At 42.0% G+C, this 14,561-nt stretch overlaps 1 protein-coding gene across 1 annotated transcript in view; it reads left to right on the plus strand.

Moving 5' to 3' along the window:
- Kmo (kynurenine 3-monooxygenase) overlaps positions 1–14,561 on the plus strand; it is a 33,423-nt gene that overhangs the window by 17,106 nt on the left and 1,756 nt on the right. The window contains exons 6-14 of the mRNA XM_034520686.2: positions 1,259–1,346; positions 2,956–3,121; positions 3,519–3,590; positions 4,357–4,478; positions 7,429–7,576; positions 8,962–9,019; positions 10,565–10,647; positions 12,988–13,089; positions 13,179–13,238. Of these exons, the coding sequence (XP_034376577.1) occupies positions 1,259–1,346; positions 2,956–3,121; positions 3,519–3,590; positions 4,357–4,478; positions 7,429–7,576; positions 8,962–9,019; positions 10,565–10,647; positions 12,988–13,089; positions 13,179–13,238 (899 nt within the window). The remainder of the gene's footprint in view (positions 1–1,258; positions 1,347–2,955; positions 3,122–3,518; positions 3,591–4,356; positions 4,479–7,428; positions 7,577–8,961; positions 9,020–10,564; positions 10,648–12,987; positions 13,090–13,178; positions 13,239–14,561) is intronic.

Consider the following 14,561-nt stretch of genomic DNA (forward strand, 5'->3'; position numbering starts at 1 on the left):
ACTTTTCATTGACTTGTTTCATGGTTTGTTCATTCATTCAGAATTAATAATAAGAAAAACATGGATTGATGTGGTTAGGACATTCAATAACTCCTGTATCAAGACACTTGTAAAGGTCTTTTTCTAAAAGTAATTCTCAAGTTTCTTATGCAGCGTTCTTCCCAGTGAACATTATAAGGTTGCATGACCAGTTTGGGACCACACATGCCAGCCTATTGTGTAATATTCTAATTGTATGGGCATGGCTTTATGTAACCTGGTATAAAAAAAGTTAATTAAAAAAAGACATCCTAGCAGGCGGTGGTGGTGCATGCCTTTAATCCCAGCACCTGGGAGGCAGAGGCAGGTGGATTTCTGAGTTCGAGGCCAGCCTGGTCTACAGAGTAAGTTCTAGGACAGCCAGGGCTACACAGAGAAACCTTGTCTCAAAAAAACAAAACAAAACAAAACAAAAAAGACATCCTAACTGTATCAGATAAACTCTTATTTGTGCAGTGATGAGATAAAAAGAATTTCTGATTTTTTTTTTCTTAATTCCTTTTTGGTTTTGAGACACAGTCTTACTATGTAGCTCAGGCTGACCTTGAACTCATGACCCTCCTGCCATAGCCTCATGAGTGATATGATCTCAGGCAGACGAAACCACACCAAGGTCAACTGGTTCTACAGTTTCTCACTGTTCATATGTTGTACTTATAACACCATGAATCTGAAGCAGAGAGGAGAAAGAGACACGCATATGCAACATTCATAATGGCTGAAGCTTCTAGCCACAAATCAAGTCTTAAAGGCAACTTTAATAGTAATATATGTGACAACTGTTTCTTTTCAAGGGCACAGTCACAAGGATACAAGAGTTTGTTGGATTTTTAAAAAGTGACAACAGCTGTTTTCCATTTGTCTGTATTATTAAAAATTATACTAGACTACCCACAAAACAATTGTCAAATTACCATTTGAACAAATTCAGGTGAGATGAAGTAAAAGTGTCTTCTGTGGTGTGGCAGATTCACACCCAGAAGCTCAGCACTCTGGTGGTAGAAGCCGAGGACTGTAAACTCAAGACTAGCCTGGGTACACAGTGAGTTCAAGACTGTGCCACTTAGAAAGTAAGACCGTGTTGCAAATTTTAAAAATCGGCAAATTACGTAAACAGTATCCCCGTTTACGGTTTACGGAAAACGACCGTTGTTTCCATGTGATGACGTGAAGGTACAGCGGCAACTTGGTTCTGTTTCCCTTCTGTTTCCTCCCTCAGCTGTGGAGTCATACCCCAATGCCAAGGTGCACTTTGGCCACAAGCTGTCGAAATGCAGTCCAGAGGAAGGGGTGCTCACTGTGCTCGGGTAATCGCTCTTCAGAATTTTGGCTTCAGAGGGTAACGGTAGAAATTGAGAACTCTGCCTATAAACTTTGTTCTCTGGCTCTTTTGGAAGTGTTACATGATCACTGGAGTGGAAATTCAAATAGTTTTCACAACCATGGATTCTTTCCCTCTGGTAATTCTCCTTCATTTCCATGCTCCGGTGACCAATCTCTGTTCAGACTTTCTCCTCTTTAGAAATAGGTGGCCTTACCCTGCTTTGTGTCTCCTGTCCTCTTCTGTAGTGCGATTTCCCTGCCCGGCCTCCGTCGGTTCTGCGCCCTCTAATGTCTCGCTCTCAGAATGCCGCGCATCCAGTCACAGTTACACAGTCATTTGTAAATTCACAACTCTAGCGTTATCATGCACATCCAGCCCTTTTTCTCATCCTGAGTCTCAGCAAACTCCTTGCTAGTGATGTCCCAATGACAGAGCAGTGGCATGATCTCAGATTCGTAGATGCCTGGCTCATCTCTAATGTCTTCCCGGGTACTCTTGCAGTTTAGTCATGGTTGTTTATGGTGCAACACCCGCCTTGTTTCCGACCATTAAATCTGTAGATTGTCTTTCTTCTTCCTGGGGCATGATGGTGTCCAGCTCTTGTTGCCGTATGTGTGGGCTACTGCCATCCTCTCCTGCGTACCCCCTCTTCCACTTCAAACTGGTCAGTTTCCTGAAACTGCCATTTATCCATCATCATCTGTCTAGTGGAAGAAGTCATCTTCTCCTTCTGCCAGAATCAGGAATTTAAACTTTTGCCTGTATCTATCTCCAAAATGTTCCTTCTCTCCCCCTTTGCCCTCTATGCATTTGCACAGTTAATCTTCCTTATATTAGGACTCTTTAAGCACTGGTACAACCAGACTCAGATCAAAAGTATCCAAATAGAGATTTGCATCTCGAAGAAAACACGAAAATTAAAGTTCTCTGTGTTGACCATGCACAGACTTTTACTCTTGTTCTTGCTCCCTAATGATACAGCCTCTCACACAGCAGTTCTAGAAAGAAGTTGAAGCATCCAAGAGGGCATGCATAGGACATATGCAGATGCTGTGCTGTTTTATATAAGGAACTTGAGTGTCTGCAGATATGGATATTCTGGAACCAATCTTAGAGGTCAACAGGAGACCAGAATGTTCTGTTCTTAAGCTCGATGTCTGGTCTCCTTACTAAAGCCAAGCTTGTTTCCCTGAGCAAGTCCTGGACACATTTCTGCAGATGCTTGTGAGTTCACTTGCACACTTGGGACTTACAGACTTAAGGTGTGCTTGCCCCTACACTTTGGGGCTGCTTTTCTGCTTTCTCTAGATTTCCTTCTTTCAGCTCTCACACTTTTGGAGAGCACGTTTGTCTTTAGTGCCAGGGTTGATGTACATTATTCTCATTTTCAAAAGTAAAACCATATCTGGGACAAGCATTTTCATCTTCATCTTAAAAGTGTTGGTTCAACTTAGATAAAGTCCAGCTTTATGTTAGATTTGCAAAAGTGAGGTTTTTGAGTTACCTCTAGAGTTTGCTTTTTATACCCATGTAGAAATATGTTACTCTGTTTTTGCTAGATTTGTTTTTTGATGGTTTATTCTGTTTTTCAGACCTGACAAAGTTCCCAGAGATGTCACGTGTGATCTCATTGTAGGATGTGATGGAGCCTATTCAACTGTCAGAGCCCACCTCATGAAGAAGCCCTGCTTTGATTACAGTCAGCAATATATCCCTCATGGGTACATGGAGTTGACAATTCCACCTAAGAATGGGGAGGTATAAATTGTGCAACCTATAAAAGCACTAAGGGCAAAATAATTGCACAGAGTCCTGCATACACATACTCTAGCCACATGTATGTTTTATATGCATATATTTTTATGGGTATAGACATACATATATATTGGCATGCATATTTGTGTATGTAGAAAGACCGGGAGAAAGAAAAGGAATGTCTTATTATAGTATGCTCTCCAATCTTGGAATAAATGGTTATGAAAAGCTTGCCTAAAGATGGAATCCAAAGTACTTTGTAAGACAGGGCCTACTTCATGCAGTAACACACATGTCATGTACCATATCTATGGGGATGATCTAGAATGCTGCAGAGGCAGGTACAAAGCAGTGGGAAAGATGAGTAACTTTAATTGAACCTGTGCTCTTTGCCCTACAGTATGCCATGGACCCTAACTATCTTCACATTTGGCCTAGAAATGCCTTTATGATGATTGCCCTTCCAAACATGGTAATGTACAAGTTCCTATTGTGTGTATATATATATATATTATTTTTGTCACTTATTTTTGTGTTGGACGTTTATGTACCTGGTTTATCTCATCATTTAATATATTTAATGATTATGTCTTCAAAGTTTGGGGCTTCTGAGGAAGAACCAGAAGCAAGTTCAATATTTACTTTGGAAAGAATGTACTTGCATGAATAATGAAGCATCCATATCTAGGATGCTGCCATCTGCATTAGAGGTGGTATAGGAACAAGTGGGCACAGCGAAGACAAAGAGATTTAGGTTATGTATTAGAGAGAAATTCCAGTTTTTAAGGTCCGTGGGACATTAGGGTGTACATTGCGTGAGTGAGTGTGTTCTTTCATTAGTCTCCAGGGTTTTTCCCTATACAGCCAGCTTGCTGTGTGTTCTCTGGTAGTCTTTTTCTTCCTGTGACTGTCTATCACAGGGTTGATACTGTCTTAAGAGGAAGAAAACAAGGAGGAAAAAAAAATCACATTGACCAATCTAAGCAATCTAAGGACTGCAGTGGTTACTTGGTGAAAATGGAAGGTTTTCAGGGTAGCAATTCTCCGGGTGACCCGGAAGGCAGGGAGCACCTCTGAGACATGACAGAGCTTTTCTCCAGGAAAAAGGGACAAAGCTGTCTCAGAAATTCCCCTCTGGGACATCTTAGTCCCACCGAGGGCCCATGGTTTAGGGGTCCACCCTTAGTGTCAACATCACAGGTATCTTTTCTCTCTCACCCTGTTCCTCTCCTTCTCAGGACAAATCTTTCACATGCACCTTGTTCATGTCCTTTGAGGAGTTTGAAAAACTTCCAACGCGTAGTGATGTGCTGGACTTCTTCCAGAAGAACTTTCCAGATGCTATTCCTCTGATGGGAGAGTAAGTCTCCATGTGAAACTGCACCTTTCATTTCTTTGGTTTGAGTTGTTCAAGTTCAAGCAATACTGTTTCAATTTTTCTCAAAAAAAAAAAAAAAGAAAGAAAGAAAGAAAGAAAGAAAGAAAGAAAGAAAGAAAGAAAGAAAGACTTCTAAAATGTGCTGGCATTAGAGCAAAGTCTAAGTGGGCTCGCTATTGTAAGTGGGGATTCTGTAAAAACTGTTCAGTTTACTCTGAAAACACAAGTACAAGCACCCTTAGGCTTTTCTCGGGCTCCCCAGGCCACAAGATGGGTAGTGATGCCTTCTTTTGGAAAGATAGAGACATGTGCATGACACAGCAGGTGCAGTTCTCAGGCCTGTCCCCTTCCTAGTCATATGTTTTCTGATGCTCAGGGCTCCTTGTGGTGAAATGTTGTGAACATGATCCTTCTTGGGCAGATTGGCAAAGTACTAAGTAAGATCCTCATAAATATTGTTCTACATGGGACCCATGGGGATTAAGTTCTGCCCCAGCCATGGCTGAGTTAGCTAGCTGTCTTATGATCTGCTGCTCATCAGGCCAGCCTGTGCCAGCATCCACATGTACTTCGTTGTGTGTTCCCGTTGAAGGACTTTGCTTCCTCCAACTCCTCAAGCGCCTCCCCTCTCTGCAACAGAACAAACACCTAACTTACTTTTTACCCTAGTGTTTGCTCCATGGAAACAGAACAATACTACAGGAAGAGTGTTATCTATCTAGGCTACCACATACTGAGTGACTTAGAAGTGACAGAAACCATCTTTCCCTGATTCTGGAAGCAAAGCTATTCAAAATTAAGGCGTCATGGTGAGAGCTATTTCCTGGCTCACAAAAGAGCACCTTCTGCCCAGTGAGAACTCCCCATGACTGAGGGGCTTTTGTAAAGGCACAAATCCCATTTGATCTGGGCTCCAAGCTCACAAGTGAGTAAGTGAATTAGCTCCCAAGTTCCTGGCTGCAACTACCATCACAGTGAGGATTTGGGTTTTACCATGACACTGAGGAGTTGGGTTTTACACATGAATTTGGGACCGGAGCAATCAGGCTAAGGAGTAACTGGAGGTGATTCTGTTTCTGAGTAGCCCAAGCTGCCTTGGAACCAAGAATTGTTCTTCCTCAACCTTTGATTCTGAGAACACAGTCATGTGCCCACCAGGCCTGGTTTACAATAATTTTTCAATCTCCCTTTTGCCTCATACTTCCCAGCTTTGACCTTTGAGATGATTACGAAGATGCCTTTCTAATAGTGAAGTTACAAAATCCACAGCTAAACCTGCCAGGTGTCACTGGTTCCTGGTCTACATAGATCCCCAACTTCCCACCCTTGAGGAACGCCTGTCTGCACACCATTAGCTCTCTCATGTAGTTTAAGTTGTTCCACAGTCATTTCTCACATCTTTAGTCAGACTTTATGCTCCTTCAAATGTTTTTAAATTACATTACGTATTTGTGTATTTGTTACAAAGGGGGCACTGTGCCTGCATGCCCAATCAGAGAACAACTTGCAGGAGTCAGTTATTGCTTTCCATCATGTGGATCCTGGGAACTGAACTCGGGACATCAGGCTTGGCAGCAAGCCCTTTCCCCTGCTGAGCCAGCTGGATGGTCCCAGACTTAAGACTCTTGAGGACATGTCATATTTCGGTGTTTATAGTTTCTATAAAACCTCTGTGGATGCTTCACAAATATCAGAGGTTTCTTTGTGTTTATAGTCATCATGTTCAACAACAGAGATGTTGGGTCTTGTACATTGAAGTCTTGTACACATTGGCCAACTTATAAAACCTCCCCAGACAGGATTTTGATTACTGTTATTCATTTCCTAATACACAAAGATTCACATTAACTTAGTATCTATTTGCTGTAGACTAGTAAAATACACTGTGCCATTTGTTCACAAGAGTCTAAAATACTCTGGTGTTTTTGAAAACAGTCTAACACATAATACATTTGAAAACACTATAGTTCATGTACATAACAACACTTTTATGACACGATATATACATATCACATTTTAAATTATTTAAATGCTGCCAGACTTATCCTTTTATATGTGATTAACATTATCACAAATAATGGTGATTGGAATAGTGGATTTGAGCGTATACATATTTTTGTTGTATGTGTACATGTCCATATGGAGGTGGTCCAAATGTGTGTGTGCCCATACATAATGTACATCATTTTGGAGGTCAAAGGGTAATGTTGGGTGTCTTCCTCAATTGCTCTCCACTATATTTTTGAGGACAGAATCTCTGATTGAACTGGAAGCTTGTCTACGGGCTAAACTACCTTGCCAGGAAGATGAATACCTCGGGCTTGATGAACAGGCAATCTAGACAATAACTATCAAATATTGTATTGGTGACTGAAACATATTTCAAGTAAAAGTAGCTTGTGAATCTTTTCTACAAAGCATTGACAAACATTTTGGTTATGGCACAGTGAATAAATGCCCAAATTCTGGGAGTAGAATGTTTGTCAGTCAGTCCCAGGAACCCTCCTGTCTCTACGTGCACCCAGTGCTGGGATTATAGATACACACACTACAGCCACATCCTGTGTGTTAAAACACGGGTGTCATCATACTTGACATTTTGTGTGGAAATTAAGGCTATAGACTCCTGTCCTCATACTTACATGGCTAGCCTTTTATGAAATTAGCCATCTCCTTAGCCCCAGAAGAGTGGAATTTAAACCTAGAAGAAACTTCAATTTCCCTCTTCTGTTTCTAGGCATCGGGCCTTGCATATGTTAAGCACTCTTCCATTGAACTGCATTTCCTTCCTTCATTTGCTGTTTTACTGTTGGCATTCTTGTATATTCTTTTCAGATAGATATCATGACAATAAAGCTAATAAATATGGAAAAACTTAGGGGTGCTTGGCACCCAAGTAATCTTTTCGTATTCCTGTTGCTTTCTTCCAAAGGCAAGCCCTCATGAGAGATTTCTTTCTGTTGCCTGCCCAGCCCATGATATCAGTAAAGTGCTCTCCCTTCCACCTGAAGTCACACTGCGTGCTGATGGGAGATGCAGCTCATGCCATCGTCCCATTTTTTGGGCAAGGAATGAATGCGGTGAGTTCTTTTCCTGTAGGAAAGTTCCTAGACTATTCCAAGGTCTGTCTCCAGTAGTAAATCCTAAATAAAAGCTCTAAGCATCCTCTCACCCCATTCACTCATCACTCCAGTTGCTCAGTCAGACTGATTTCAACTCCACTGAGGATCCAGACTATTTGATACAAGAACTCAGGAGAGCACAGCTTGTGATTGAATACTGCTACCTTCATACAAATTTTGCCATCCTGGTTAGAAAGAAATTTTTTAAGTGTAGTGCTTCCTTATTAAGTGTTAACATTGAGAAGTCTCATTAAGTTCTTGCATGTATATACACGTGCGTGTGGTAACAGTTTAGCAATCACTAGTCATATTTTGCTTTGATAATAGAACTATATTCCAAGTAAAAATAGCTTGTGACTTTCTTACAAAGCAGTTGCAAGCACTTTGACTCATTAGCACATAAGTAAACAGCAGCTGTAGCATTGTGGGTAAGTGCCCAGGTTCTGGCAGTAGTGCGAATCTTGCCTCCAGGAGTCACAAAGTGTTTTACATAACATACCTGCTACCCACCTGCTCAAGTGTAATACCATAGTTTCATTTATTAAGTGTTCCTTCCAATACTTACAGAGAGAAAGCAAATTATTTTAAGTACAAATTTAAAACTGTTGTTTTTGTGATCACTTATATCAAAGTTGCCATGCCATAAAGAATCTTCAGACATTACTTATTTCAAATGCTATCACTATATTTGATGTGAATATATATATATATATATATATATATATATATATATATATATTTGTGTCTAAAACTGCAGTTTGAATTTGTAGATGATGGAAGTGCAGCAGCACTCAGAGTTCTTGTTCTGTGTCGCACTGAGTAGCGTCTTACTAGTTTTTGAGGTTCTTCATGTTCAACATTTGCTTTAGGTTTGAGTTATAGGAACTAAGTTAATTTGATCCTATTATTATTTTAGCAGCAGTGGGGATTGAACCTAAGGCCTTGGGCATAGCAGGTGAAGTCCTCTACTGTTGAACTACATGTAGTTCATGAAATCATTCTAAACACAAATCTTAAGGGCCTTAATAGTTTAAAACTAACTCATGATAGAGACATGTGATTGTCCGTCTTAAAGAAGCATTGGGATCCACCCAAATCACAGATGTATTGATTTTTTTTCCCATAATTTTCAAATCACTATAATCATTACAGATATCAATGGAGCAAAGGCAGAATCAGGGTCCAGCTGCTGATCTATGTATCATGATTAGACATCAAATAAGAACCTGTTATGTGCTAAGGATTCACAGCCTGTGCGTTGTACCTGCAATACTCTTTCTGCTAATAATTTCTGAGATGTTTCATTATTTCTGCCTTCTTTTGACCCTTTTGTCTTGTTTCAGGGCTTTGAAGACTGCTTGGTATTCGATGAGTTAATGGATAAATTCAATAATGATCTTAGTAAGTACACTCTCTCAGTGGAACGCGGGCTGGGCCAGGTGATTAATGGTGGGCTTATTTATGATCCTGGCACTTGAATAACATCTCGGCCTCAGGCACTGCCTATTCCAGACAGTGAGCATTCTGAGAGGGAAGCTTAGGATTCAGGGAGGTCCATGCTGGTCACCTTTCCATTACTATAACAATACCTGGGGTAATCAACTTAGAGAAAAGGTTTACTGTGGCTCTCAGTTTCAGAAGCTCTACTCTGTGCTCACTTGGCCCCCTTGAACTAGGCCTGTGGAGAGGTAGCATCATGGTAAGGCACCAGTAACAGAGGAAAAGTCACTCACCTCCTTGTCTGGAAGTGAGAGAGACCAGGGAGACCTGTGATCCACAGTCCCCTCCAAGGGCATGCCTTCTGTGACCCAAGGTTTTCTTGGCAGGCCTCATCCTTGTAGGTAACCCTTCCCTGGACAGCAAGCATGTCATACATAGGCCTTCTAGGAACACTATGACCTAGCCTAAGACAAAGACTCTGCAGTGATCCATTCACAGATACAAGTTCAGAGCACCAAATCATGATGGAGTTATGCACCTTTCTCTCCCTTCCCACCTCAGTGGTCCACCCTTGCCTACAGCCTTCACAGCATACCCTCAGAAATGCCCCCAAAGAAGCAAGAAAAGGAGTAAGAAATAAGGGGTGAGCATCATTTAAAGTTGCTGTGTGAGCATTCAGAGTTACGTGTTTCTATAACTAGAGAAGCAACTTGAAGAAGAAAAGATTCGGTTTACAGTACAAGTTCATGGGACTGGGATGGTGTGGCAGCAGAGGCGTGAGACATAGTGCATCCCACTCAGGAAGCAGAGAGACTTGCTGGCATTTGGTCCACTTTCTTCTTTTCATTCATTTTATTACTCCAGCATATTGGGTAGTGCTGGCCACATTAAGGGTGGATCTTTTCTCTTCGGTTCTGCCTCTCTGAAAATCATCCTCGTAGACACACACCCAGAGATGTGTTACCATGGTAATCCTAAATCCAATAAGATTCACAATATAGATTAACCATCACTGAATTATTTTCCATTTGTGAAATAAGGAAAATGACAATTTTAACAACCAATAGTCTAACATTATCTTTATTGTAAGATTTATTTGATCACAACAGGAAATACTCTATGGACATTGCTCAATACTTGTAGACTGTTGTGGTAATCAATAGTTTTATAAGATGAGAATGTTGCTAGTGAGAACACTGTTTAGTTTGACTTAGCTGGAGACCAGTATATTTTTAAAGATTTTATTTTGCTTTATGAAAGTATTTTTAATGCATATATGTGCCTGTGTGTGACTTTACTCCACATGTGCACAGATGCCCTTGGAGGCCAGAAGGTGGCATTAGATCTGAGCTGGAGTTATAGGTGGATGTGATTCATCTAAGGTGGATGCTGGGAACTGAGCTCAGGACCTCTGGAAGAGCATCTTAACCACTGAGCCATCTCTACAGCATGTTTTTGGTAGATTGTTTTAAACACATATATGTTTTATTTAATTTTGGCTTCTAGGTATGTGCCTTCCTGAATTCTCAAGATTTAGGATTCCAGATGACCATGCAATCTCAGACCTGTCTATGTACAATTACATAGAGGTGAGCAAAGTCTGGCTCCACTCCATGAGATGGTTCACCTATGGACTAGAAGGCATTTTTATTTTTCTTTGCTCCACCCCATCTCCTATACACTGAATAAGAATATCTGCGGGCAAGAGTACACATGTACACATACATAGACTCATGTGAGCATGCACATGTGCATGCATGCACACATACACACACATACACACATGCACGAACAAGCAAACATAAAGCATTCTTTAACAATAGGTAGAGTGTTACTATGTAGCCAATGACAAACACTCCTACGCATCATTTCTGCCTGCATTTCAGGATGCAAAGATAACTGAAGATGACAAAACATTTAAAATTTCACAGATCCAAATTTCAGGCATTTAGGAGTTGGCCATACTCTCTATTCTCCTGAAATATGAATTTGAGATACATTAAAATAATTGTGGGATCTTAAAAATATTGGATGACTTTTTAACAGGATATCCCGAGTCTTCAGAATACCATAAAATAAAAACAATGTATCATACTAAGGAAATTTTTGATCAGAAAGCTGAGTACTTTTAGGACTTACACATTTATTCCATTTTAAGCCAGCCACATGAAAATTTCATGACAAATGATTGTTATTATTGCTTTAAAAATAGTGGAATGAAAAAATTTACACAATAAACAAGGAAAACAGTGCCCATTCCCATTTCCCTTGAAGAGAGCGATAATGTGGGCTTCAACTTATGCAAAATTGTATCTCATATGACTGAGTTCTAGAAGAAACTGAAAGACATTGTTGATATATATTGCCTGACTCTAAAAATAGGTCAGAGGCTAAGAGATGATTCTGGAGGAGAGCACTTGCTGCTCAAGCATGAAGGCTTGAGTTCCCTTCCCCAGGATGCATGGGAAAAGAGCTGGGTGTGGCAAGGTCCTTTAGCTGCAGAGTGTGAGGGCCTTGATTGATGTCAGTATAGCTCCAAATTCAGTGAGAGACTCTGCCTCCCTGGAATAAGGTGGAGAGTGATAGAACAGGACACCTTTCTAGTCTCCGCATGCAAGTGCATATAGAAGTGTGCATACATATGCATGTGGGTGTGTATGTAGAGAGGGGGAGGAAATGGAAAGGGAAAAAGAAAGGGAGAGGGAGAGGGAGGGGAGGGGGAGGGGAGGGAGGAGAGGGAGGAGAGGGAGGAGAGGGAGGAGAGGGAGGAGAGGGAGGAGAGGGAGGAGAGGGAGGAGAGGGAGGAGAGGGAGGAGAGGGAGGAGGAGAGGGAGAAGAGGGAGGAGAGGGAGGAGAGGAAGGAGAGGGAGGAGAGAGGAGGAGAGAGGATAGGAGGAGAGGGGAGAGGAGGAGAGGGGAGAGGGGGAGAGGGAGAGAGGGGAAGAGGAGGAGAGGGGAGAGGAGGAGAGGGGAAAGGGAGAGAGGGGAAGAGGAGGAGAGGGGAGAGGGGAGAGGAGAGGAGGGGAAAGGAGGAGAGGGGAAGAGGAGGAGAGGGGAGAGGGAGAGAGGGGGAGAGGGGAGAGGGTGAGAGGGGAGAGGAGGGGAGGGGAGAGGGGGAGAGGAGGGGAGGGGAGAGGGGGAGAGGAGAGAGGGGAGAGGAGAGGAGGGGAGAGGAGAGAGGGGAGAGGAGAGGAGGGGAGAAGAGGGAGGGGAGAGGAGAGGAGGGAAGAGGAGAGGAGGAGAGAGGAGGGAGGAGAGGAGGGGAAAGGAGGGGAAAGGAGGGGGAGAGGAGGGGGAGAGGAGGGAGGGGGAGAGGAGGGGGAGAGAGGGAGAGAGGGAGAGGAGGTGAAAGGAGGGGGAGAGGGAGAGAGGGAGAGAGGGAGGGAGGGAGGGAGGGAGGGAGAGGGAGAGGGAAAGAGGGAGAGGGAGAGGGAAAGAGAGAGAGAGAGAGAGAGAGAGAGAGAGAGAGAGAGAGAGAGAGAGAGAGAGCAAAAAACCCAGATGGCTACAATGCTTTTGTTCTAAGAAGTGATACAAACAAGGACAGACATGGCTGTAAGTGATCCTTGTCATCATAAACAATGTTGCCTATTAAGTACTGGGCAACAGAAATTGATCAGATCTTTGAGCTCATAAGTCACTAGAAATTCTGGTCCAATAAATCGTTTGTTGAAACAAGCTTTTTATATTGTAATTGTCTTCTGAATAAAACCAGACTAGATAGTGTGTGTTTTCAAGGCAATGTATTATACCACGGAAATTTCTTAAGAGAGCTTGGAAATAACTATTATGAAAATGAGATTTTTATTTGACTCTTTTCTTAGCATCCATTCTTGTGACAACTGTGAATAAAGAATAGTAGTATGTTGTTGTAAGGAAATAGAGGTGCTTCATTCCAGGTATTCTTTTTAAGACTCCTGTCCTTACAGATGCGAGCACATGTCAACTCTAGGTGGTTCCTTTTCCAAAGGCTCCTGGATAAATTTCTTCATGCAATTATGCCATCTACCTTTATCCCTCTCTATACCATGGTAAGGACTGTAATTAAAGACTTTCCCTCATTAGAGACCTCGGTTTAGCTATTAAAGAACACAGCAGATGCTTTTAAATCTCCCTGCAGGTCGCCTTCACCCGAATAAGATACCACGAAGCAGTGCTGCGCTGGCATTGGCAAAAAAAGGTTGGGAAAGGACTGCTGAAAAACACGATGTGCTGAAATGTCATACAGTTTCATGGTCATATGTATGTCAGGAAAATACAGACATGACAGGACAGAGACATTATACTTATCTTCCAGATAAAACCTGTCTCAAGTCTACAGAGTATGGAACACAACACTACATGATGGGGGCAGGGAAGCAAAGTGAAATTGAAGAGGAAACTGCGGCTGATATTTCTCAGCTTTTTCTTTGTATTAGCTATGTGATTCATTCTTGACTTTTGCATTGGGTGGTATCTTTGTGGGCTTAACTTGTAAAATTACACTGAGTTGTGTCATTTATAAAACACTACCTAGTGGAATGCAGTGTAGGATGTACTGATGCATGCATTTTGAGCCAGTGACCCAGAGGTGTCATTGAATGCTATTCCAATTCCTGACTGCTTTGGGAAATTTCATTTGTTGATAGTTTTATTGGGTGCATGTATACTGCACTAGATACTTTGATGAACAAGATGTTGTCTCTACCCTATATGTGGCTTAGGGGCTAATAGAAAAGGTGTCTATGGTGGCGTATGCTTCATGAACCACTGCAGGAGAATATGGCAGTAGGCTAGAGAATGAAGATTGAAGAAACACGAGCCAGGAGGCCCTGGGTATAAGAATGACCATATGGAAGCTGGAGAGGCAAGTAGGACCTTCAGCATCCTACTGAAACAGGAAAATGAGCTTAAGGAAATCTGAGAGACTTAAGAAGGATTAAACACCCAAGCTAAGATTTTACCTAGATCCCTTCACCGTGTAGGGAATGGTTTGGAAAGAATCGAGATCTATCTGTAAGTTCTACCTCTATAAAAACAAATACAAAAGGACTGAGAGGGTTGCTCAGTGGGTAAAGTACTTCCTGAATGATTATGAGACACCTTCCAGCACCCACATAAAAGATGAACACAGGACACAACTGCCTGTTCTAGTGGTGGAAGTGGGGCTGATTCCACTTTTTTGGGCTTACTAGCCAAAACAGGGAGCTCCAGGTTCAGTGACAGACTCTGTCTCAGAACAGTAAATTAGAGAGAGAAGGGTGAAGCCACTTGACATTGACCTCTGCTCTCTACATGTGTACACACTGGAAAGTGTATCTCCCATGTCTGCACATGTAATACACATATACACACACACACACACACACCAAGTAAAATAGAGTTCCTGACCTCAAAGATATAAACACACCAAGGAGAAGAGCCAGTGTCATGCAAACACTGAAATACAGGTAGGGACAAAACAGAAGTCAAGCAAGTCAGTTGCTGCTTCCAGTTAAAAAGCGGTAGAGAATCGTGTGCTTGT

This window comes from Arvicanthis niloticus, chromosome 16 (genome assembly GCF_011762505.2).
Source record: "Arvicanthis niloticus isolate mArvNil1 chromosome 16, mArvNil1.pat.X, whole genome shotgun sequence".
In the NCBI taxonomy this organism is placed as follows: domain Eukaryota; kingdom Metazoa; phylum Chordata; class Mammalia; order Rodentia; family Muridae; genus Arvicanthis; species Arvicanthis niloticus.